The sequence below is a fragment of the Garra rufa genome, chromosome 6, assembly GCF_049309525.1.
Source record: "Garra rufa chromosome 6, GarRuf1.0, whole genome shotgun sequence".
NCBI classification, from domain to species: domain Eukaryota; kingdom Metazoa; phylum Chordata; class Actinopteri; order Cypriniformes; family Cyprinidae; genus Garra; species Garra rufa.
Window position 1 is genome coordinate 55,560,200 of NC_133366.1, and position 27,295 is coordinate 55,587,494.

At 42.5% G+C, this 27,295-nt stretch overlaps 1 protein-coding gene across 1 annotated transcript in view; it reads right to left on the reverse strand.

Annotated features, from left to right (window-relative positions):
• The window catches only part of LOC141336588 (prolactin receptor-like), a 26,134-nt gene extending 2,248 nt beyond the window's left edge, over positions 1–23,886 (reverse strand). The window contains exons 1-9 of the mRNA XM_073842279.1: positions 23,660–23,886; positions 12,669–12,775; positions 4,231–4,348; positions 3,896–4,065; positions 2,804–2,982; positions 2,558–2,711; positions 2,389–2,476; positions 1,654–1,723; positions 1–1,426 (exon numbers count right to left, since the gene is read on the reverse strand). The exon at positions 1–1,426 is cut by the window's left edge and continues 2,248 nt beyond it. Coding sequence (XP_073698380.1) covers positions 830–1,426; positions 1,654–1,723; positions 2,389–2,476; positions 2,558–2,711; positions 2,804–2,982; positions 3,896–4,065; positions 4,231–4,348; positions 12,669–12,768 — 1,476 coding nt within the window. The 5' untranslated portion in view covers positions 12,769–12,775; positions 23,660–23,886 and the 3' untranslated portion in view covers positions 1–829. The remainder of the gene's footprint in view (positions 1,427–1,653; positions 1,724–2,388; positions 2,477–2,557; positions 2,712–2,803; positions 2,983–3,895; positions 4,066–4,230; positions 4,349–12,668; positions 12,776–23,659) is intronic.
• Positions 23,887–27,295: the final 3,409 nt, after the last annotated feature.

The window sequence follows — 27,295 nt, forward strand, 5'->3', positions numbered from 1 at the left end:
ACAGCCCTTCTGCTTGACATCTTCAGTCAAATAAAGCTCTGTATTTCTCTGTGTTTAGCTGGCCATGGTTGAGATGTGACTGAATTCCTGCTGAGATCTCAAGCAGTGATAGTTTCCTTCTCTATTCTTCCTTCTGTCCATCAAAGAAACATGTTTTTCTTCATTTCATTCCAGCCCTCTGCTGGGCTTCCACCAAACAGCAGATTCTGCTGAAGCTCATGTTTTGGCTTCAAGCTCCATTTATATAGTGATGTTCTTATGCTTCTTTCTCTTGACGTGTACCGTGGTCAAGAATAGAATAATGAATAATGGTGGTCAGAAGTGGGCCACTGATAAGTATTACAACCTTAACCGCTTGAAAAATCTTATTTACATGAGGAGTGAATATGCACCTGAATGGCAGCTACAGAACTAAGGTGACTTTCTCTAATTCATACTCAATTTAATTAATATAATTCAAATCACATCCATTCCGTCCATCCATCATCTGTGTGCCGTTGCTTTAATTGAGCATGAGCAAAACTAGACCTGGGTGACAAACACCGGCTGCTGATGAGACGCTCCGGCTTCAATCCCACACATCGATCCCACTTTAACGTGAACAACCTCGTTTCTAAACATGCAAGGAAAAAATATGTGCTGCTGATGCTTGTGCTGTGAATCAGGAGTCCTGCATGTGAATGCACTCATTCTGAACCAAAACACCAGTCGTGTTTCCTATCAAGACAACCAGCACAGACTGCGTGATCGGTGGACCGTGTCAGTGTCAGTGTGTGATCGTACGTCGCGTGTGCGTTACCGGACGCTCCTGGAGCGGATGCTGATTGGCTCAGTTTGAGTCAGATGAATGAGGTAGCAAAGGCACGGCAGCTTCGCTCGGGTCCGATTCGCCGGAGCTCAACAGCGCCTCCATCTGCTTCTCCAGCAGCGCCGTCAGCTGGCTGCTCTTGTCTGCACTGTTGTCCGCTCCGTCTTTGAACTGCAGGTAGGGTGAGTTTTTCAGCGTGTTGGGCAGACAGGGCACCAGGTGCAGCGCCCCGCCGGGCATCACCCCGTTCACACACGTGTAGAAGTCCTGAGGCGGCGGCGGAGGCGCGGGGGCGGGGTTTAGAATCACGCTGTAGTCCATGCCTGGGGCGGACACCAGCTCTGGGCGGGCGGGGTCAGGGTCCGGAAGGGGCGTGGCTCCGTCGCAGTAGGAGGCGGGGCCACGGCAGTAAGGCGCAGGACTGCAGCTGGTCTGAACAGGCCGTTGTCCGTCGGGGAAGGCGACGTGTCGAGGGATCGGAGCATCCTCGTGTTTAAGCGGCGTAACTGCCGGACACGAGTCCACGCTCATCTGATACCACGTCTCCATGCTGTACTGCGGCGGCTTATAGCCGTGAAAGCTGGAGAAATGACGATTGATCTCGTCAATCTTCCCCTTCTGGAGGAACAAGAAAGAACAGTGAGAACAGAAGGTGAAGCAGGTGCTTCTTCAAATTCAGTTCCTCGTGTGGTTCCTATTAAATCATGCAACAGTGTCGTGCAGATTGTCTGAATGTCGCTAAATGCACAACTCTTACTGCTAGAGGTTTGATTGGTACTAGTACTAGTGAAGATTGATCTAAACACTACTAATAAGAGTGTTGGTGTGTGACGAGACCCTCTGACCTTCAGCAGAACCGGTTCGATCCCTCGGATGCGCGGTTTGGGAATCGGTGGCAGGAGGAACGATTTAATTCTGTGGGAAGAACATGAGCAGAGAAGGTCATCAATGAGACACGTGTTTATTATTCTATTGTTTTTATAAAATTCTAAAATCTTTTTATATTCCAAAATGAGGACATTCTAAAGGGGACTCCCTAAAAGAGGTTTTGTCAGATTTAATTTCTAATCTCCTCGTAGGGATTTGCCATAGACTGCTTTTGTTTTTATACTGACCTAAGAGTAAAACTCACAGAAACCTTTTAGTATTTTTACATTTACAGGTAAACATCATTTTTTTGTTTATTCCTCTACTTCCCCACAATGCAGATGATCATAGGTCTTTGGTCAGATAGAACTGTCTGCGAAAGACAGAAACATGGATCACTAAAGAAGAATAAAAAAAAACATTTATTCTTCTTTAGTAAACAATGAAGAATTTATTTTACTCCTTCTTATTTTTCTTACATACTGTTTTTGTCTCATGTATTGCTTTTTTATATATATATTTGATGTTTTCTCAAAGCTAAGTACTGCAGCAGAATTTACTCAAAGTAATAGAAAATGTCCTGATTTTTGTGACTGAGCTGAACATCTGATCAAGTCTCTAGATCCATGTGACCCAATGACGCATATCTACAGATCCATCCGCGTAATTCACGTCGACAGTCCGTCGATACGGAGCTCCATGACGTCACTGACCTCTTTCCTCGCGGTGCGATCCCCAAACCCACGACGAGGAAGACCATGATGCCGATGGTGGTGACGAGGATCAAGGCCAACATCCGATCTGAGAGACAGACAGACAGAGCGACATTTAGAGCCGTGACAGAAGGGTCCTGTGTGTGTTTCTATGAATGCGTGTGCGTACCGGACAGAGGTCTGCCGTTGATGTTGATGCTGATGGACTCGCTCCATGTGCTCCAGTGTTTGCTGCTGGTGGAGCGGCAGCGCACCATGAACTCGTACTTTCCCACCGGCAGATCCAACAGCTCCACATGAGGCTCACGCAGACGCTCCTTCAGCTACAGACACACATCACACTCTTCACCCTCAAGTCCTCAAACTAAAACATTTGCTTTCATTTCTGTCTGTTATACGGAGGCTCGTGTCGTACCTTCCAGTTGTCCGGCTGGGCGAGGTGTCTGTAGCGCAGCTCGAAGATGAGGGTAAGCCATCCCTCACGAACGTGAGACTCGACCGGATTCAGCCAGGACAGCAGAATGCTGCGGCCCGATTCGCCCACGCTCTCGTTCAGCATGACGTACGTCAGGTTAAAGGGTGGGTCGATCTCCACTGGGGACGGAAGCACGCGAGACTCGTTAAACGACACGATGAAACATCGGCGCCACCAAACCTCAGGAGAAACTGAGAACACGTTGGTTCGCCAAGACAAACGAAGCTGTGAAAGACTAAACAGAGGGGTCAACTCCAATATTTTAACAATCTAAAGAGCATTTTCCACTATTTCTTTTCTTTTTTAGTTCTTTCAGGTTTGAGGAACCAAAATGGCTCTTTGTTGCATCGGTTGGAACCTCTAATTTTAGGGTTCTAGAGTTTAGGGTGAGATAAACACACCGACTCTTTGGGATATCTCAATATCTGCTATAAGAAAACTGCATGTACGCTAGGTTGAAAATAATAAATGTGACTCTGGACCGTAAAACCAGTCGGAAGTAGCACAGGTATATTTGTAACACATTGTAAGGGTCAAAATTATGAAATTATTCTTTTGTGCCAAAAATCATTATATGTAACACAATATTAAGATCATGTTCCATGAAGATATATTTTATATATTTCCTATTGTAAATATTTCAAAACGTAATTTTGATTAGTAATACGCACTGCTAAAAACTTCATGTGGACAACTTTAAAGGTGATTTTATCAATATTTTGATTTTTTGCACCCCCAGATTCCTGATAGTTCCTGATCTCGACCAAATATTGTCCTATCCTAACAAACCAGATAATCAATGGAAAGCTTATTTATTCAGCTTTCAGATGATGTATAAATATCAATTTCAGAAAATTGACACTTATGACTGGTTTTGTGGTCCAGGGTCACAAATGTCTGTGTTAGGCAGCCTCAGTGAATGAAACTGAGAACTGCAGTCAAAAGAGTTGATGTTAGCTTCACAACATTCTGAGGTTTGAAAGCATTGGTAATGTGTCTTATGTCATCTGTGATTGCGGTGTGATGCGTCACCTATATCGGCCACGTCCAGGCAGTGTTTGTGGGAGGTGATGGGTCCGGCACGCGTGTGCGCCGTCACAGTCATGCAGTAGACCTCCCAGACCTGAGTGTGTTTGATGTCGAAGAAGCAGCTGTTGGCGCCGCCGCTCCTGTAATCGGGACACTCCTGAGGAGGCTCCTCACTGGGGGACGACACCAAACACTCATTTGATCATCCAATCACCGGCTGTATTTATACTCTACATTAACAACACTAATCTGATGAAAAGTTCTGAAGAATCAGAGTGAGCGAATATTAAACACATCTATCAAAGCCGCTCCGTAAAGCATAAAGCTTCAGGTCTCACCCCGTGGTGTAGAGGAGCGTGTAGGTGACGTTGTCCAGATCAGGGATCGGACGCCACCAGCAGGTGAAGATCTCCATGTTGGGTGAGCGGCAGCGGTAAATATACGGCCTTGTTCCATCTGCAATGTAAGAAACGGTGACTTTATATCTCAGTGAAGATGTTTACTGCAGTGCAGCGGTGACAAAGTACATCCTCAAACCTTATTAACATCAAGGCACACTTCAATGAGAACTCCATTAGCGTCCACAGCAATGAACGATAACATTCTGTTTGTTATCTACTGCCATAAATGCTGGAGCTTTTGATACAGAGTGTATTCTGATTGGCTGTCAATGGTTTTATCGTTCCTCAACTGGAAATAAATGATTGAAGAGTGATTTGTATGTGATTCCACTGATTATAGTTGCACTCTCACTCACACACACACATCTTCCCTGTATTTCTCCTCTTCTCCAGATTCCTAATCTAGCTGTTCAGTAAACCTTGCATTGTATATTCTGAGTAATGTTGGCTCCTTCACGAATTTGGATTAAGGAATCTGCTTGTAAAATGTTATAGTTATCATCCCTAATACATACGGCCCATTTCTGGGCCCCTATTCCTAATCCTTGAATGAGCCTGGGTTTTTGGGCTTTGGCTTGCTTCGTTTGGAACACCTGATATTTGGCAATATTGTGGACCTGACTGCACTATTGGAAGAGAACTGAACTGAGCCAATGATGACGTCACTCAATCAATGAAGAACTGACTTTAACTGAAATATTGACTCTTGACTCTCGTCTTCTTTACAGCAGAATTGAATTCTGTTTGCAACAATGACACACTATTTTCTTGTTTATCATTGTAAAGCTGCTTTGACACAATCTCTATTGCACAAGTGTCAGACTCAGTTCCTGGAGGGCCACAGTCCCAGAGTTTAATTCTAACCCTGCTTCAACACACAAACCACGTCATTTTCAAATAAGCCTGAAGGACTTGATTAGCTGGATCAGGAGTGTTTAATTTGGGTTAAAGCTAAAGTCTGCAAGGCCCTCCAGGAACTGAGTTTGTAAGGGCACATGGCAGAGAGTGCAAACCAGACGAAGTAGTGCAAATACAAAAAGAATAAGGTGCAAAAGGAGCTTATAAGTGTAATAAAGTGACAGTTATAACAGACAATCATTGACTTGATGTAAATGAAGCTGCTCTCCTGTTATAACAGCTGTGGTCTGTTCGGACGACGGTTCCTTGCTCTCATTCGACCGTTGTTCACCATCTGCTTAGGATCTGATCGCTCTGAAACAACTCAAGTGTTAACCTCAGATCCTGTCTATGATAAATCAAGCTCTTCGAGTGGATGTGTTTGCTTTTGTGGGATTTTATGGCAGGGTGTTGTAACTTCTTACCGCAACACATCAAATGTGAAGGTCATAAAAAATTATGAGGAAGAACAACTTATTGTGGGTAATAAAGACAATTTAAAAAGAAAACAGTTGTGTGCTTGATTGGTCAATCCAGTGATCTAATAACAGTACTCAAACACACCGCTGACGGTAGCGCTAGTCAACCATTAGCGTAACACAGAACACACATCCTACTGGGCTTCGTGTTATTGGACGCTGTTAGTGGGCGGAGCAGAGCTGAATGTGAGTTTGATTGACAGGTACATTCAGATATCCTGCCTGAACATGAAACAGCAAAATATTTACTCAACTATTTTCATTTGATTCACAGCTACGGCTCTGACGTGCCGAATTAAACGTGCTAATCAGATCGAGCGCGTGTTCATCGATGAATACTGACACGTTGATTATATAGACGCAAGTTCAGTTACTGAAAGCAAAACTCAAACACAACACAAACACTCCATTATGCAGGTTCCTCTGCTGTTAAAGGACACCAGGCGCCTTCGGCCCGTTTGAGATTATGACATGTGGGATAATGCTAGCAACTATGCTGATCTGATTTAGCCGCTACGCATTCCTACAAAACACAGACACAGAGAGAGCGTTGTGAGCGAGTAATAAACACAGCAGTGAGCGGTTAAAAACGGCTTAAAGGTTCAGCAAAGTCTGTAGACTTCATACAGAATTACTTGAGAAGCTGCTTGACCGCCGAGTTTAGATCGGTCAGATTTTACATGATGTTATTAAAGAAGGTCATGCAAACACATGAAAATACAACAAGATTTCATACATAAAACAACTACTAAGAATATAAATCTCAGTTCATGTTACTCTTTTATGAAGCAGAGTAAACCGAATTGGGCTGGATCTCCAGTGATGGAGTCACACTAAAGGAAGGACTGACACCGGATCTAATGAATCTCGCCATGTGAACATCTCAAACACACTTCAGCCCCCTGATCTTCCTCTCCAGCCTCCATGGTGACCCGTCTTCATCTGAGACGACTTTGTGACCTTTCACACGTCAAAGGTGTTATGAATTATCCTGTGATTTCGCAGTCAAAGGAGCTCTTGGTGTCAGTCAAACAGCAGAAAAACAAACAGCACCTTCACATCACGGACACGTCTTAACATTGGAACGCTCTCTTGAAATCAGGTCATTGCATTTGGCATCGAGCTGGATTTCAGCACACGGCCTTCAAAACACTGACAAGTTTGAGCAAAACTCTTGACGGTTGATTCGGTTTGTGCCAAGACGCCATTCTGGCATCGCTTCAGATGCAAACTTAAACTAAAAGCGATGGAGGAAACCGGTGAAGCGTGTCATCTACAAACACAACTCGGCAAATAATGGTTCACACACATTTTCAAACACTCGTCCATCATTGGTCAACCGGTCAGGGAGCCCCGCCCCAAACGCAGGTGATTGGTTGAGTCTGAAGTTGACTCACACAAACAGATCAATGTTATCAAAGCATCACAGAATCACAGTGTTTTCCTCTTCTGCCAGTGACAGTAACTGACGCTCCAGATGAACATCTCAACAACTCAGCAGCTCAATCTGTGAAAGCAGGACAGTCCTTATTGAGGAGGGTCTGTTTATGGAGTTCATGTTTCTGAATAGGTCAATTACAGACGGTCGTCATCGTCGCCCTGGGCAACAGCGGTCAGCCAATCACAAGAGCTCCTGAGTTCAGGAGGAGGGAGAATCGACGGCGTTCCACCTGACCTCAGCTTCTGTCCAACAGCGGCTCATTGTTCAGCATCTCTCAGCTCCTCTGGTGCAGCAGTAGAAAATCAGCTGCTTTGACAGGGTTTCTGCAAGTCTTAGAATGTCTTAATTCACCCGTCCACAAATTAAGGCCTAAAAGGTCTTAAATTCTCAAAGTCGTGGCATTAAATGTTGCATGCACTACAAAATATGATGTTCTTTCTCAGTATTTTTGTCTTGTTTTTCAATACAATTATTTAAACATCCTAAGATCAAGACACATTTACTAGAGATGCAAAATGATTGAATATATGTTTTTTGAGGATTTAACAAAATTAAGTGCAGATTACGACAAGAACAAATATCTGCCAATGAGCTCAGAAAAATCTACTTAATTCAAAGAGGAAAACAAGTTTTCATTTCCCATTGGCAGATATTGTTTCTCCAATAAATGTGTCTTGATTTGGGAATCATTGGAAAACAAGACGCAAATACTGAAGTAGAACTGCACCTTTTGCCGTTTCATGAGGAGGTACAGTAACACTTATTTCCATATTCTAGTGTTTGTGAGCAGATATTCAAGCCTTAAGCTTGTTTTGGTAAAATGAATTAAAGAGTAAGAGTAACTTTTCTGATGAAAGTTGTATTTTCAAACTTTGAATCAATGAGGAAATACATTTACATTTAGAGACCGTATATGGGTGTTCCGTATTGAGTGCCATAAACCAGCTTCAGCTCCAGCAGGTGAGTTAAGGACTCCAGTCTGGTGGTTTAATGTTTACTAACTGCTACATTTACCTCAAACCACCTGTCATCATATGGTGCCGCCACACATTAAAGATAAACCTGAGGAAGATTGAAACCAGAGGGGATCAAGCATCAGGAAATATGATCACTACTAATGGCTGCTGCTACCAGCAATTTCTTTGACACAGAGTCACTAATGAATAAAAACAGGTGTGTGAACAATTACCAAAAACATCTAAAGATGTTAGCTAATTGATTTAGATTTGTGCATCAGAGAGGATGTGGAGTCATTCATCACACACGTCCATGCTGTTTTCCACAGAAACACGCGGCAAATCACTGAGCATCCGGAAGCGGAAAATGATTGCTATTCTGTGAGAGACGCGCAGAGTCAATTCCTAGAATAATCTGGGCATGTATCTCTTTCTGCACCATTCCACTCGATCCTGAACTGGAAAAACTGGCCAAACACCTCCATCAGAAGACACACGAGAATATGAGAGGTGCGCACATTACTAGCGCTGGTTAGAAACCAACAGTGTTGGTTTAGTCATGTTTTAATCTTTGTTCCTTCATCACTGATGTGTTTTTCTGATCTTCAGCTCTCTCTAACTAACTAACCCATCTGAACTGTCAAGCGAACCAACAGCGACTCTTCCCTTCATGCCTCGTCTGGAGCACGCGTTGAGTTTCTCTGGCTCGTGCGCATCAGAATGTATAATTCAAGATAGACGGCTTGGGTAAAGATGATTTATTTAGGATACGCTGGTGCCCACAGTGAGATCATCAGATCAAACCCACCACATCAGCACAATGATGAAGTACAGGACCATAGTGAAAACAACTACAAGTGTTTAAAACGCATTCAACATATCTGAAAAAAACGGCTCTATAAATGGAGTGAACTCACTTGACACATCAGATTGTGATTTATAGATTACTCCGACACACTGCAGATTTACAGCACTGATCCTGATAATGAGCGGTCATAAAGTTCATTCACAGTGATTGAGTAACACCAGAGGCGAACCAAGGTGAAGTAGGGACTGTCACCTTAAAAAAATGGTGCTTACGAGCCTTAGCTACAGCAAATGCTGTCACTTTGTCCTCCAAATTCAAAGACCTTCGTATGTTCCGTTTTTTTTTCCTCCCAACAAAACAATGCAACTGTCCACACTGCAAATACATGGCTTGAGAACAAGTTCATCAGGCTCATGTTTGGCCTGGTCCGACTTCAGTTTTAAACCCTATACAAAATATAGAATAGAATAGAATAGAATAGAAAGCCTTTATTGTCATTATACATAGTACAATGAGATTTAGAGCAGCTCCTTAAAAGTGCACATAGCGCAATGTATAAGTACTGTACTAAAGAACTACAACTACAACAGACATCCACAGACGTACAATAAAACAGATTAGACATACTATGATCCAAAATGGCGAGCAGCATACAGTATGGTAGAGGTAGTATAAATAGTGCAAAAATGGAGGTATAATGTAAGTGCAATGTGATAGTAATATAACAGTTTTCAGTGCAAATCCGAGTTCAACATGGAAACAGCTTTGGGGAAGAAACTGTCCCTGAGTCTATTTGTTCTGGCATGTATAGACCTATAACGCCTGCCAGAGGGCAGCAAGTTAAAGAGCTGAAAACCGGGGTGAGTATTGTCCTTTAAAATGTTCCTGGCCCTGCTGAGACAGCGGGCGTTATAAATGGAGGTAATAGTGGGCAGAGGGCAGCCGATGATTTTTTGTGCAGTATTGGTCACCCTCTGCAGTCTCTTCCTGTCAGCTTCTGTGCAGCTAGAGTACCACACTGACACAGCGTAGGTCAGCAAGCTTTCGATGGTGGCACGATAGAAATTCACCAGCAGACTTATGTGTAGTTGTTGCTTCCTGAGCACCCTCAGGAAGTATAACCGCTGCTGGGACTTTTTAACTAGAGCTGAGGTGTTAACTGACCAGGAGAGGTCTGCAGAGATGTGGACCCCAAGAAATTTGAAGGACTCCACTCGCTCCACACGTTCGCCGTTGATGTACAGGGGGGCAGGGGCGGCTCTGATCCGCCGGAAGTCCAGAATGATTTCTTTGGTCTTGGTGATATTCAGTGCCAGGCTGTTAGATGCACACCACTCCCCAAGTTTCAGGACCTCATTTCTGTAGGCTGTCTCGTCCCCCCCTGTTATCAGCCCCACCACTGTTGTGTCATCAGCAAATTTGACAATGATGTTCGCTGGGTGGGCGGAACTGCAGTCAGATGTGTAAAGTGAGTAGAGAAGTGGGCTTAGCACACAGCCCTGGGGGGAGCCAGTACTGAGAGTGCGGATACTTGAAAGATGGCGACCCAGTTTCACCTGTTGTGGTCGATTGACTAGAAAGTCTTTAATCCATGAGCAGGTGGATAGTGAAAGTCCCAGGTTGGTTAGCTTGGCAATTAAAATGTCCGGTATTATTGTATTAAAAGCTGAGCTATAGTCAATGAATAGCACCCTGACGTAACTCCCCTTTTTCTCCAGATGGCTCAGTGCAGAGTGGAGGGTGATGGCTATTGCGTCTTCAGTGGATCTATTTGACCGGTATGCAAATTGATATGGGTCTATGGTAGAGGGGAGACAGGCTTTGATGTGTCTCAGGACCAGTTTTTCAAAGCACTTTGTGATGACTGGGGTGAGTGCTACGGGGCGAAAGTCATTGAGGCTGGTTGTGGGTGAATTTTTGGGCACCGGAATGATGGTGGCAGATTTTAAGCAGGCTGGGATGACGGCTTGATTCAGTGACAGGTTGAAAATGTCAGTGAAGACCTGTGCTAGCTGGTCAGCACATGCCTTGAGCACCTTCCCTGGTACTCCATCCGGGCCTGTAGCTTTCCTGGGGTTGACAGCACGAAGCACCCGTCTCACATCCTCAGCCTCGAGAGTGAGTGGTGGGGTGCCGGAGGTTGGTGTGGGTTGTAACGGGGGTTGGGGTGGTGTGGCTGAGTGCTGTACCTGGGACTCAAAACGGGCAAAGAAGCTGTTCAGCTCCTCTGCCAATGCTGCATCCGATTCTTCGGGTGTCGCTGTACAGCCTCTATAATTAGTGATGGACTGTATGCTCTGCCATACCTGCCGGGGGTTGTTCAGCTGCTCCTCTATCCTCCTCTTGTGCTCTGCTTTGGCGGCTTTGATGCCTCTCCTCAGGTTGGCGCGAGCCGCACTGTATAACGCTCTATCACCTGATCTGAAGGCTGCGTCACGGGTCCGAAGGAGCGCGCGGACCTGGCTAGTCATCCATGGTTTTTGGTTTGGAAACAACTGAATGCACTTTTTCACGGTGACTATTCCGATGCAGTACCTGATGTAAGACAGTACTGTGTCTGTGAATATAGCCAGGTCTTCATGATGGAAGATTTCCCACTGTGTTTGTGCAAAGCAATCCTGCAGTCGGGGGAGGGCATCATCAGGCCAGGTGGTAATGGTCTGTCTTTTGGGCTTTGTTTGGGCTTTGGTCACTGTGTAGAATATTGACTAATAGTTCACTGTGAGTTGACAACTAATTATGTTAACTCAACTATTTTAATGCAGAAAAGCTAAATAAAAAATGTCAACTAAGTAAATGTAATGATATTTATTGAAATTGTTTTTGTGAGCTCTCCACTGGCAGCAAAACACAGTATCAAAACTTGCCAAGTGGTGATCACCTCATTAACATTATCACCTATTCTATTAATACCTGCATGAAATACATGCTGCTGCTACAGTAAGTGTAACTCTAGCTAGTAACCCTATTAGAAATTAGACAATCTAGAAAAAAGAAAATAAGATGGAACAACAAAAACATTGGTTTGTCATGTAATTATCATTAAGTCATTAATGATCATCATCTCCATCAATTAACCTACCGCTGTTTTTTTTTTTTTGCTTTTGGCTGCCAGATAAATAAGTCCTTTTCATTTTAAAAAAAAAGCCTAGTAATAAGTGCTGCTGTGCCAGTTTGAAAACCGCGGCTGACGCATCACGAAGAAAAAGCCAGCACATCCAGCGTAACGCGAGAGGGAGCCCTCTAGGGGGGATGCGGATATATTGCTCCGTGTTACCTGTATGTTTTTAATAATGGCATTTCAGATTGTTCAAATGGTCAGCTGTCGGGGGCCCCCTCAAAATGCGGGGCCCCAGCCAATTGCCTGTCTCGCCTGCCCTATTGCTACGCCTCTGAGTAACACTGTCAAGCTCCTTCTCAGTTTTACTGATTGCATTTACATGCAAGGTGTTTACAAACGTCACATTAAAACAGACATATTCTAAAAAATAATGGGAATGTTGGCCAGTGGTGAAACTAAGGTGTCATGCTCACACTGGAGGACTGAGCGGTGAACACACTGGTGCAGAGGTTGATGTCTTATGTAACTGCTCAGATTTGGCTCATTTAAGATTATCTAGGATTTCTTCAGCAGGTAAAGACGTGTGTGTTATGGAGACTATATCTGTTTGAACTAGATTTTTCCCTGGTGTGGTTACATAAGCTGCTTGTTTCTGATTCATCCGTTTATATATTTATATTCACTAATAATGTAAGAGTTGCTCCACATAAAGAAGCAGCAGATGTTCACTCACCATCCTGCAGGGCAGCGGCGGCGGCGGCGGCTCGTGTGGACGGATGCAGCGCTGCAGAGACCGTCGTCCAGTGGAGCGCCAGGAGCAGAAAGCACAGCATCACGCGTCTGCAACACAAACACACGTCACTGAACCTGACAACAGGCCGAGTTTATTTGTAGTGCTTTTCACAATAATGCATTACAGAGTCAAGTGCATGTTTCCACATTACAATCCAGAGCAGAAACGACTCTTCATCCACACTCGTACATGTTGTGCACACATACCTGGAACGTTTTGACAGACAGTGAAATACTCAATATAGACACTATCAACATCATAATATTTCAAATGTCAACTCTTTTTACACTTGTACAACTTCAGAGACATACGGTATATTTACAAAGCCTGTGATCTGTTGACAAAGGCCGATGAAAACTGGAAATACTGGAACCTTCATTAACTCTTTAATCCTTAAATGATAGCCAAACCAAATGGAGAAATTCAGCCATCGACTGTTTATGATGAATGTGAAATCACACACAAGTGAAAATAAAGCACTTTCAATAGAGTTTGATGATTCATTTCCACATTCATTTAGCAGGTGAATAATCCACACTGGACAACCTTCTCAAACGGCTTCTAACCTCATTACTGATAATGTTGCGATTGCCAAAATAGGCAAGGGTTGAAAAGAGCCTGCCGTGCATTAACATTCACTCTGGCTTCATATTCCTCCTCTGTGAAAACACATTTAATTAATAAAAAAGTAAAATCAAGTCATTCAATTCAATATTCAGCCATGCTCAACAGAGGATTTGTTACTGTATGTATGTTACTGTTACAGTTCTGTCATCATTCACTAACCCTCATGCCCTTCAAACCTGTATGACATTGGACCCTATTGACCTTCACTGTCAAACAAAGGCATTGTTTGGAAAATCCAGCACATATATAAAGTCAGACTGGTTTGGAAGAACATGAGGGAGAGTAAATGCTCAAAATCTAAATATAAAAAGATATGCACAAACACACTGCAGCGAATGGCTTTCATTTACGTCAGTCACATGCTCATGATCATACATCAGTCACATTCAAGTCATGAAGGATAAAGAGTGAATTTACACACACTCTCTCTCTTTCTCTCTCTCACACACACACACGTCTCCTCTGATGCTGAGAGTCATGAGATTGATCACAGGATTCGCCTGCAGCCTCACTGACCCACATTAAACACAGTCCGTTTGAGAAGAGGAATACAAACATCCATTACTGATGAAGATCATGTTGAGACGAGAGGAGGAAACGATTGACCTTCACGACATTAAACCACTGTTTGAGCTTCTGCTGTGATCTCAGAAAACCTGCATCACCAACAGCAGCCTACAATAACTATCCTCTCCTACTAGTTCACATTAACAAATAACAAAAGCACATTAATGAGGATCATTTGTGTGTTAACATTAAAGTCTCTTTCGATCTCATCAGATCACGAAACCCAGATGATTAAAGCGGCAAAAGAAAAGGTCAAGCATGAAATATTCGGTCAGCAGCTGTAATCGCATAATTGATCTGTTTCCTCAAAAGAACAAAGTTTGATCTACTAAAGTTACACAAAAGAGTGACGACACGCATGTGTTACAAAAGCTCCTTTAATTGGTCAATCCTGTAATGAAAGCGCTGGTTGTGCTGCGTGAAGCTCTTCGTGTGTGTGGACGTTTGGTGGGGCATGATGGGATTGCTAACGCTCTCTCCGCACGCTCTAGTCATTATCTGTATGAACTCAGAGCTGCTCGATGATCCCAGACACACAAACATGAAGAGAAAAACGCCTTTACTGAGCGAACGCAGTCTCTGAAAGCCGCAAGTGAAGCTCCCGCATGCACTCAGATTAAAGCTTTCCAATATCTGGAGGAGTTTAAGAGCTTAAAAAAAGAACAACAAGAATGACGAGAGATTTACCGCCCGCCGCTATTGTCACCGGATTACACGACACCACGGATAATCTGTATTCTCCCATCAATCCAGGGACACTACTAACCAGTACTGACACTAACTCAACCACGCTATCAGCACAGACCCATAATCCATGAATGCTGTTCATTTCTCGAAATGTAAAATTCAAACATATCAAAAATTCATAAATCAAAGAGATTTCGGTGCATTCCAAGAGAAAAAACCTGCACAAATACAGCCCAATATACCATGAAGGAATTTTACATAATGATTTGATCATTTTAGTGATGGATTATGCATTAATTTATGCATTAATAATGCATAAACAGAAACACGAGCGGATCGCCAATTGTGACGTTTAACAACAATAAAACACAAGAGAAACACAAAAAATATGAATACACTGGAGAACGAATGACCAATGAGTAACTATGACAAAAAAACAGAAAGGGGTGTGGTTTTATCAGGCCTAGTAAAACATCTTTCATTTCAGTGTTTGTTTATTAGATGATCGATGAGCAGTATTAGAGTGAAAGCAGCTGAATCAGGGAGTAGTAACGGGTTAAGATGGACCTCTCTTAACCAGACACCATTTGTTTTCATCCCATCTCATCCATGAAGATGCTGATTATCTAATCTGATCTTGAACAGAGTCAGACGGCCAGATCGGGCCACACGCGCTCACTGACCATCTTCATCAGCCAGATGGACGTCTCGAGTCGAGATCAACACACTCCATTAATGAGCTACTAAATAAGCTGCTTTTGTCTGCTGAGGGTCACGATGACCGAAAACACACACGTCTCATTGACACACACTGACGACGCCACTGCGCTTTACACATCTGAGCTGAAATACACCAGCGGACATCCCAGCGCTTTCTGTAAACTTTGTCAGTGGCTAATTACACAAGTGTAAGAAAGGTGTAAATAGTCAGAAAGTAAATAGATACTGTTTACAACAAACAGAAACACATACCGCAGCATCTGCAAACAGTAATAGATGCTGTTTATGGAGACTGTGAACAGAAGTGATGTGTTAGCAGCAATAAAGGAAACATATCTAAGCAGGAACCGGGGCGGGGTCAGTGAATGGGCGGAGTCAGTCAGTAGGCGGAGTCAGTCAGTAGGCGGAGTCAGTCAGTGAGCGGAGCCACTCAGTGGGCGGAGTCAGTCAGTGGGTGAAGCCCTGATCTAATAAACCTAGCATTGTGTATTATGAATGTTATTGGCTCTGAGGCAAATTGCCTTTGTTCCACTTTTGTAAGTTGCTTTGCTAATGTTGCGAAATCCAAACATGTAAATTGAAGTGAAAATTACTAACATGCTTTGACTGTGTGCTTTCGATATAAATAGACCCTGCTGCTGTAAACTTTATGAAAGCACGTCTAACAGCTCAGATTTTTGTGTATAAAATATATTTTAAATAGGGATGCACCGATCTGTATCGGCCGATCATGCTTGCGCGTTTTGTCAGTAAAGCCGGTTCTGTAATCAGCGGTAAATGCCATCAGGTGCGTGATTTCACGTTGAGCCGTATATACTACACACAGCCGTTGTTCACTGAGGAGCTGCGCACTTTCACACTGATAATGAACATTGCTATGCGCAGCTCGTCGGTAAACAACGGCTGTGTGTAGTATATACGGCTCAACGTGAAATCACGCACCTGACGGCATTTACCGCTGATTACAGAACCGGCTTTACTGACAAAACGCGCAAGCATGATCGGCCGATTCGTATCGGTGCATCCCTAATTTTAAATGTATGCTAAATATATTTTAAGAGTGAAGCTCAAGAAAATATATTTTGGAAACTGAAACTAAATTTAGTTTCATCCTTCATGTATTTCAGGGGCAAGACAACACGTTTCCCATCACAATTCAATACAGTCCAATCACATCTCCCAATATAGCCTACATTTAGACTCGATGCAAATGTGAATGGAACTACTAAAGACCAAAACTAGATCTATGATGACATTTTTATACATATATTTTAATATTTCACAAAAAGGAACATTGTAGTGTATGTTCCTGGCTGAAAATGTGCCAAAAGTTACAGACAACAAATAAAGCTTTTTTTCAAATGTGACATATGTGAATGTATTTTCTTGGATTGAAATTTATTTAAAAACATATTTGAAAAAAGGTCAGAACCTCCACCATTAGAGTACAGCAACCCTACCCAAGCCTCACCCTATGACAGTGTGTTTGTGGCTCTCACTGCGTCTGCACTGCAAGAGAGCCACAACACCAGCTGTGCATCACAGATTTCAGACGCTCAGACTTTACTAAGATTCTTTACCAGCTGCATGTTACGGTTATTAAAACTCTCCTTACCGGACTAGTCAAACACCGTCACACACTGACGACCAGAACACAGCTTTCACTGAACCAGATCCTCATCTGGAGGCGTAATAGAGCGAGTAATAAAGACAGACAGAGGTTGTTCATGGCCGGCGTCTCTGACTGAGCTTAACACTGACTCAGGTTACGCTGGAGATCCGCTGCATGTGAGCACTAAAGCCGCTTCTGGTCTACTTTGCACCTAATTGTCTTTGAGCTTTAGGTTACTAGGGCAACATCTGACACCAGAATCTGCTGCTTCATGATCAAACGTCCTGCTGCAGCGCCGGCCAATCACAACTTGAGAATGAGGACAACACACCCAAACATCGGACAGCAGCCACATCTCTGACTGAGTCATGAGCGCTCACGTTGATCATTACACTCCATATCGACACGTTTTCTGAAGCTATTGGTGATATTTCATGTGTTTAAGTGACACTGATGGCATGAAGCATCAGAGACTCAACAAATAAAGCACAGTGTCAGAAAAAGGATAACATTACGTAAAATATTAAAAATAAAATATTGAAATGATGTTGTATAATGATCATGGGGCCTATTATAGATAACAGTTAAAACAGATTTCACACCAAATTCTCATTACTGTAATCTGTCATAACTGAAACAAATATAAAATAAAATGTAAATATTTAACAATTGAAATAATATTTAGTCATTATTTTTTGCACATTTCAATAGCAAGAATGTGTGGGGTGTTCAGCTGTCAAGGAAATAAAATAATAAATCTCACAATGCAAATAATGCTCTTGAAAACAGGATTAATTTTCATTAAGCAACGCTTAATCCTTTATTTTCTTGCTTTGGGGTTTAATGTGAGCTGGACGTGCCGTTCTCGGCTTCATGAGATTCGCACAAACTGACGGCAGGTTGGTTTTCAGTGCATAAAGAAACTAAAAAGACCAGTGTAAATAATTTAATCTGTCAGTTTTCTGCCTCCAGGCTCAAGACTCATGTAACGGCGGAAGAAGGATGAAAGAGAAATAATTGGGTGTTTCTCTCTTCTTTGGCTCTCAAATACAGTCTGATCTGTTCTCGAAGGCAACTATAAACACTAGAAAACACACAACAAGGAATATCATTCTGGAATATCAGCTCACTGTTTTTAGACTGAATGAAGAAAAAAACAACCTGAGGATTCATGACATAAATATATATTTATTATGATTTTATCATCTCTGAGTGAAAACATTGCCATTTACATTAGAAACTACCTAACCAGAAGTCCTGTTGTCTGTCTGTGATTGAGGCTAGTTAAAAAAACTGTTTGATTTTGTTGCAGTTTACATAAATCATGTTTTAATTTGACACAAAAAACTCAAACTATTTTACCTCCATCAGCCATATGAATATAAATCAAAGACAGAATGGAATGAACCTACTATAATCTCAAACACAGCAAGAATCAGGTGTTTTATGTCCAAACGAGATCCAGAAACACACATTCGTGACAGTGCCAAAACCGGATCCATTTTCAAGCACTTATTATACCTTAGTACACTCAGATTTACATTGGCAGCCATTTACAATAGATGAACACAAGCTATTCATCACAGAACAGAGAATATAATGGCAGGTTTATTAGAAAGCTAGATTAGGAAATGAAGCAGAGCAGAGAAGAGCTTTTTCCACTTCAAATGCATCTGTAGAAATGAAAGCTCACAGACTCTGAGATTAGAGTTCCTTCAAATGCTTTAGACAGAGCCAGCGTTTGGTTATTATTAAGCCATAATAGTTCGGTTCAGTTATCAGCACATACACCATAAACAGCTGAACATGTCCATCCTGAGCCTGACGCTTCACTTCCGTCGCTCATTTACTTCATCATCAAGTGTGATGTGTTTGTGCTTCATCATTAAACATTAAACGTCTCCTATCGCTGAAGACCAGAGCAAACATTCGCCTCTCTGAAAGGACAAACGTCTGCTTGTTTACTCTTCAGCGAGCAGCAGTAACGTGTGTAGTGGCAGCCGTGGCCTAATGATTAGAGAGTTGGACTTGTAACCCAAAGGTTGCGGGTTCGAGTCCCAGGTCCGGCAGGGATTGTAGGTCGGGGGAGTCAATCACCCTCACCCCCACGACTGAGGTGTGTCCCTTGAGCAAGGCACCGCTCCCCAGGCGCCACAGCAATGGCTGCCCACTGCTCCGGGTGTGTGTTCACTACTGTATGTGTGCACTTGCATGGGTTAAATGCAGAATGGTGACCCATTCCTAGTATGGGTCACCATACTTGTCCTCACGTCACCTCCTTTCCTCCTGAAGTGTCGTATGTGTGCCGTGTTCATCAAGACTTTACAGGTGAGACGCTAGAAGAGCCCAGACTCTTACACCGTATCATATGACAAACAGAGCGTTCAGGAAACTCAGCACGTCTCTGTGAATGAGACTAAAACCCGTCAGACCAGATTCACTTGCACTAACAACTCATTATGAGACACTTGCAGCTCTCCTGAACTCTTCATCTCACATCTCTCTGTGTGTGTGTGTGTGTGTGTGTTCACTTTACTGAACCATTTCAAACGTCAACAGTTTCTCCAGCTAACGGATGTTGAGTCGACAGAGGCTGAATTCAGCAGAACCGTTGAAACACTTGCGGGATTTATACTGTCATGAAACTTTCTGAGGGAAAAATGCTTTTAAAAGTGCATGAGTTACACAGACTCTATACATTACTCAGAGCTGTCTGAATGTGAAAACATCTCTGTGTTCACTCTGTGTTCATTATTATGAACCCATCTTACTGAATTTATTGCGTTTATAATGAATTTCAAACACAACCGTCTGTCTCTACAGCTGAACATGTTAATGTTTGTCATGATGTTGATGTTGTACATTTCTAGAAGAGAAGAGAAGAGAAGAGATTCTAGAAGAGACAGTGTTCCTCATGTAAAGCTACTGTAAATAACAAAAAACAACACTGCTCTTTTCTATACCACAAAAACATACAGATCATGGTTCTTCCAATCATATGCATTTTTGTTAGAAAATGATTGATTTTCATGAATAAAACTGCTAAGTTGTTAATTGTTATTTTTTTTATTTGATTACCAAATGAAGCGTAACCAGTGCTGGTGATGCATGGATACACAATCATATGGTAAAAATCACTTCCAGGTCTGAATCTGAAGAGTTTGAGCTATTTATGTCATGCAGGAAAAGTCAAGAAAAATCAATAGCTTTCAGACGCATTTCGGTGTCCATTGAGGCGTGTGGACACATCAGCGGACAGTCGACATTTCCATCTGGGTCAGTGAGAACCGCTGAACCGTACAGGACACACAAACACTCCTCGCTATCATCTGATAAAAACCTGCTCTCCATAATCCTGGATCTTTCTGAAACAGAAGAGTGTGCGAGACGCATTAACGCTCTCTGTGATCTGACCCGTCCACAGATGAAGAAAACAAACTGACCTTTACCGTCCCAGCGGACGCCCGAACGCCGAACACGACGGCTGTAATTGGACAGACGTTAATGAAGATATCAGACGAGAAGCTCAGCGGCTCCCAGGGGGACAAACAGCCTCTTTCATCTGGAGAAGAATCAACAGGCTGTTTCTCATTACGCGCTCAACTGACATCTGTTAACGTCATCCGCTTAACCTCCTGGAAATAAAAACCTCATTCATATTCTCTAACGAGAAACTAATTTAATGATCATGTACAAAGATCTCCACCAGCTCTGAGGATGCTCATAAAATCATGTCGATTAGACAAACTCTCAGTCAAGCTTTATTTCTGCCGTGCTTTATACAGAACAGATCGTGTCAATGCAGCTTCACAGAGATAAACAAGGAAATAATGCAGAGTTTCCAATGGAAGCTCAATTGTGGAGAAAATCCAGCTCTACAAACTCAATAGTGTCATTATTCACATCAAGTAGGTTCAGTTGAGTTTGATAACAGTGTGAAGTTGATCAATCTTAACTGAGGCTTCACATACACAAATACTGATTCACAGCTCTATGAGTTATGTTCATCACAAACACTGCTTGAAAAGGTCTGCTGTGATTGTGTCAGGCTCTGTCTATGCTTTAAACACATATGTCTATAACGTGAAGTCATGCAAACCATTCGCCATCTCCATTGCTCTACACTAACCAGGGCTGCGTTTTACAAAAGCATTGTAAGCCTAAGTTGATCGCAGCTCCATTGGTGACAGGCTTACACTCTTAAAAATAAAGATGCTTTAAAACCATTTTCGGTTCCACAAGGAACCATTCAGTCAAAGGCTCTCGTTAAATGGATGTTCTTTATGGAACCATTTAAACAAAAAAGTTTCTTCTATGGCATTGTGAAGCACCTTTATTTTTGAGAGCATACAACACTTTCTGCTTCAACGACTCAAACGGCTTTAGTTATCAATGTTAAAGTCTGTGTGTCCAACCACGTGGCATTTTAACCCAAATTCATTCGGTAGAACTGGATCAAATAAAACAGATGTCAACATGGGCCGGTTGAGTGACGCCCTCACCTCAAAAACCATCAACAAAACCACAGAAGATGAAAGACAACGTGAGTCAGATGACATTGAATAAGGCTTCACTTAATTAAACTCAGTTTGTGCTGAAGTGTGTTTTCTAAGGTCAATCACGGCCTATCTAATGCTAATATTAATGTCAGAGTTTGATCTGAAGATTATTCAGGGTCCCAAAAAGCAAAACCACTGCACTCGCACAGCACATTCCCAACACTAAAATAATGAAATGAAATTATATAAGAAGATTATAGGGTTTCAATTATTTTGTACAGTCTTTGTTCATCATGCAACCAACTTAAAGACCAACAAGGTGTGTCTCAATCCTTCATAAACCAACAAAGTAAAACAGAAAAGCCTCACCATTATAAGCACACACTCAATGTTAAAGGCAGAATGAGGCAGCGTGCTCAAACACGTCTCGGACGCCAAACATCATTCGTTTGTGCAAACGTCTTCTAAAGCCTGAGGAGACATTCATCTTCCTAAATCACACCAGCAGCTCTTCATTCGCAGCTCACTTGTTAAAGGCTGGTTGTTTGTTGTGATCGTGTCTGCTTCACTATCACATGGCTGGACTGGTTGTCCAAAGTGACTGAGGTCAGCTAATGATTTTACAAGTGCTGAAAAACATCAATAAAATAATTCAAAGACAAATAAAGGGCGCTATTCCTGCATCCATCAAAGCAGCACCTGTGCAAACCAACTTCATCAGATATTTTAGAACTGAAATCTTGGACACAAAAACAACAATGAGATATGGAGGTATGAAGGTGAATGATAGGCCTAAACAAAAGAACTACGGAACAAATTATTTTCTGGTTTTCTTAATTTTGAATAATGTGCACTGATAACTAAGAGCGGGAAAACAGAGCAGAAAATAGAATCCATTGGAATTTCATATGGACTTTATAAATCTGGTCAGCCAAGCAGTGAATTCTGCATAAGTGGGAGAGGTTATGTACGTTTGTATATGTATGTGCGTGCGTGCGTGCGTGCGTGCGTGTGAGAGAGAGAGAGAGAGACTCAGGATGTGTGTTGGTGATTGGCGCTATCTGTCTCAAACAAGCGCGTGTGGGTCCTGGTCGTTTCAGCTCCACACATCGACCCCTGCGTGACACTCTGCCGATTCCTGCTGCCGCTGATTGGCTCTTGATAAGTGTTATCATGGAGAGCTTGTGTCGTTGTGCAGTTTGGTGTCGGTTGTTGCTTTTAAGAATGTGGACGGAACGCAAAGCGCCTCAGGCCGCGAGCCGACAGAGAACGAGATTCGATTAGCACAACAGGTTATTCACACACACACACACACACACACACACACACACACACACACACACACACACACACACACACACACACACACACACAGAGAGCTTGGGAAGCTTTATTAATAAGGACTTTTCATAGAATCAATGATAATGACATTGACTCGCCCTGAAGCCTCATTCAAGCCTGCTGACATTATTAGCTTCACAGCAAACATCATTTGACCGATCAAACGCTTTCGCCTTTTTACTTATCAAACTTATCAGATATTTTAATACGTTCCTTCATATGAGATCTGATGAGGCTTTTTGCACCAACACAAATATAGACACCAAACAAATTTAACGATAGAGATCGACCGAACACATCCGTCGAAGCTCAAATACTGATTATCGACCGTCAAGAATAAACGTATGTTGTTGCGTATATGTTTTATTTCGTTTTATGTAGGCTAGATTTAGGCTATTAATATATTCTGTGCTTGGTAACAAATACCAGACATTATGTTTATTTGGGATTATAACTGGCATTGTTGTTCAAATAAGCAAAAAGAACAAATACTCTTAATACGCTATTTTTTAACTTTCAGAGGTGAAATAATGAGACTCGCAATAAACGCAGATCAAGTGTGTTTTAAGCGAATCGATTAATTCTCAGTGGAAACGCGTCTAATGACAGATTTCTTTCTTCAACTCAAAAATGAACATGTCTTTATTACATAAAGCAATAACAGACGGCAAATCAACTTAAAACACGGTGTGTGTCAAATGACATCCGTTCAAGTGAAACAAAAAGTATAAACATCACTTTTATGCGCAGTTTATATTACAACCAATATCAATCCACACATATAAACGCAGACATTTCGTCTGTAGCCTAAGTGTCATGAAGTGTCTCAGCTCTTATGTTCGTGTGTTAAAGCCCATTTGTTAGAAAGAGTGCCTTACCTTCTCTCAAATCCTGGAAATCGTTCCTGATTTGCTTAGAAACCATTAAAGAAGCAGCGATCCTCTTACGAACCGCGACACAAACGGCGGCAGCAGCGGACTCTTGGGTCCGTGTTTCCTTCAGATGTTCTTCGGTAGTCTGGAGCTGCGCTCGAGTCTGAACAGCAGATCTGCGTCGCTCCACCTGATCGCGCGTCATTCAGCTGCTGCCGCGCCGCTCGCATTGGTCGCTCGTTTTTCACACTGCACTGATGTGACGAGGCGAGGCTCATTAGTCGCGCAGGTAGAACAGATGCAACACGACCTGATTGACACCACCGTAGACATACGATCCCACAACCAGCAGCTCCTCCATCGAGCTGAGAAGAACATATATATAGATTTTTTTTTTTTACATCTTACATCATTACTTAGAGAATCTGTGTATGTGTAAATTGTATATGGCTGCACAGGTAACATTTATGTCAGTATCACCAGGGTTCGAATTACGGGGGAGCTAAGGGGAGCTCGGCTCCCCTGAAAAGGACCAGGGGGGTGTTCCATAAAACAAGTTTACCAAATAAGCCAGGCTTATTTCAGTTAGTCTGACTTATTGTCACTTGATTTGGCACAAAATAAGTCAGACTAACTGAAATAAGCCTGACTTATTTGGTAAACTTGTTTTATGGAACACCCCCCCTGGGCTCCCCTGAAACCCTACTTTGAGACATTTAGGGGGAGCTCTAAAACACTTTCCATTTTTTTGTGTCGCATATAAATTTTGATTTTCTGTACATTAAGGTTCCTGAAATAAATGATGATATTAAAAATGTATCAATGTGTGTTTATTCGCTCATAACATTACTATTTCCGAACACTATTTTCCGCTGTCTCCTGCTGTGACCATCCATGCGTGGCGGCGCTGCACTGAAATTACTACGTTTACGTCACCACTTGAACTTCTCACTGAGTTGGTATTTGAATGTTAGCTAAACTTCAACACTTGGAACACTCTGTGGATACTAATAAGAATGTCAAAAATAAAGCAGCCAAACCTCAGTCAATTTGGAATTACAAAACAAACGAAGAGGAGTGATGACAGTGCACCAGCTACAACAACTAACTTAGCTTGCCGGTGTTACCGCCGCATCTGTCAAACAAGGTGCTTGCGTTTTGAAGTAAACGGTTTACTAAGGCTACGTTTACATTAATCCGGATACATTTGAAAACGGAGTTTTCATTTTAAAACACTCTCCGTCCACACTCGCGTTTCCAAGCGTTTTCCAAAAGTTTCTCATCCACACTGAAACGTAGGAAAACATCAAATTCGCCTTACTGCGCATGCGTAAAGCCTCCAAAATTATACAGACGTAATAAGTTTTCACGCAATTCTTCTGGCGGTATAATTTACGGAAATATCTCATCCTCCACTGACGCGTCTATATCGCGCTCATTCATATTTTATCTGAAAAGCAGTTGTCGTCACTCTTAGTAATACAGGGTGATAAGTGACAAATATTATACATTTCAACATGGAAAGAAACAAGATTCACAAATAACCTGCTTGTTTTAGCAGTGCTTTTGTGCATGATTTCAAACAATGTACCTTTGTACTCTAAAAACAACTTTTTGCATACATTCAGTTAAGAGTCCCTATATAATGAAGAAGATCTGAACTGAAAGATCAGATTATGGGCATTTTTTAATGTCAGAAGGGGCAAGCTGCCACTTGTTTTATATATTGCATTTTTACACAATCTATTAATTAGATTAGATTAGATTAGATTCAACTTTATTGTCATTACATGTACAAGTACAAGGCAACGAAATGCAGTTTAGGTCTAACCAGGAGTGCGATAAGCAGCAAGTGCAGGATATAGGTATAATTTATAAGTTATAAGTGCACTTATAGGAGATATGTACAGGGAGAGGCTATGGATAATATTTACAGATGAAGTACTGTGAGAATAATTTACAGATGATAATTAACTACAATTAGAATGTACAAATAGATGAACATAATATACAGGTTGCTATTAACTATAATGTAAATTGCAGGTAGATATGAACATGATATACAGGTTGCTGTTTACCGAAGCAGGAATTTACAATAGACATGTATAGATATGGATTTATCACAGATTTACAATATGTATATGTGCGATGGAAATGTGCATTTACAAATGGGTATGTACAGTGTAGTGCAATGGTAGTGGGGAGAGTGTGGGGTGTGTGAGGGGGGCGGGTGTCAGTGGGGGGCAGAGTTCAATAAGGAGACAGCTCTGGGAAAGAAGCTGTTCCTCAGTCTGCTGGTTCTTGTCCTGTGGCATCTGAAACGCCTGCTGGAAGGCAGGAGAGAAAACAGTTTGTGGGCGGGGTGAGAGGAATCCTTAAGAATACTGCGTGCTCGACGCAGACAGTGCTTCTTCTGGATGTTCTCAATGGATGGGAGTGGAGTCCCTATGATGCGTTGGGCAGTTTTCACCACCCGCTGCAGTGCCTTACGCTCCGCAACAGAGCAGCTTCCGTATTGTCCAGGTGTGTGAGTACAGAGTGCAGCGCTATGGAGACTGCATCATCTGTGCCCCTATTGCCACGGTAGGCAAACTGGTGTGGGTCCAGTGTGGATTGAAGAGAGTTCTTGAGGTGTGAGAGGACCAGCCGCTCGAAGCACTTCATAATGATGGGTGTGAGTGCTACGGGGCGGTAGTCGTTCAGGCATGTTGGGTTGGAGTGTTTCGGCACTGGCACAATGGAGGTGGATTTAAGACATGCTGGTACAGTTGCTTGGGCAAGGGACATGTTAAAAATGTCTGTGAATACCCCAGTAAGCTGAGTCTGGTCCAGCAGCCTTGCGCGCGTTGATCCGGCTCAGTGCGGTGTACATCAGAGGAGGTTAGTGTGATGGGTGAGTGGTCGGTTGAGGGAACGGTCTTGGTGGCAGTGTCTGTATTGTCTCTCTCAAAGCGAGCAAAAAAGTCATTAAGCTCATTCAGGAAGAAGACGTTAGTGGCTGCACTTCGAAGTGGACATCACAGGATATTCCGCCATTATTCATTAGTTCAAAGCGAGCGTATATGTTCTATCTGAAGGTCATTAAAGCGTGCGAGTTTGTGTATACATGGTCTAAAGTTTTGTTTCCTCTGGTGTGACAGAAAATGTTTTGGTGAAATTTTGGGAGTACTGTCTTTAAATTTGAGTGATTAAAATCCCCCGCAACAATAAATGCAGCCTCCGGGTGAGCAGTTTGTTGTTTGCTGATGGCCGCATGAAGTTCGTTCATAGCAAGCTTGGCATCAGCATCGGGAGGAATGTAAGCAGCAGTTATTATGGTGGAGGTGAATTCCCGCGGCAGATAAAACGGTCTACACTTAACCATGAGAAACTCTATGTTAGCTGAGCAATGTCTCCCAATAATAACAGCGTTCGTGCACCAAGCTTTGTTAACATAAATGCACAATCCTCCGCCTCTGGTCTTACCGGAGTCATCTGCCGTTCTGTCTGCCCGGAATGTGTGAAGCTCAGTTAGAGCAATAGCACTGTCCGATACGTTGCTGTTTAGCCATGTTTCAGTGAAGATCATGACATTGCAGTTCAAAAGTCTCTTGCTGTGGTTGATGCGGAGTCGAATCTCGTCCATTTTGTTCACCAGCGACC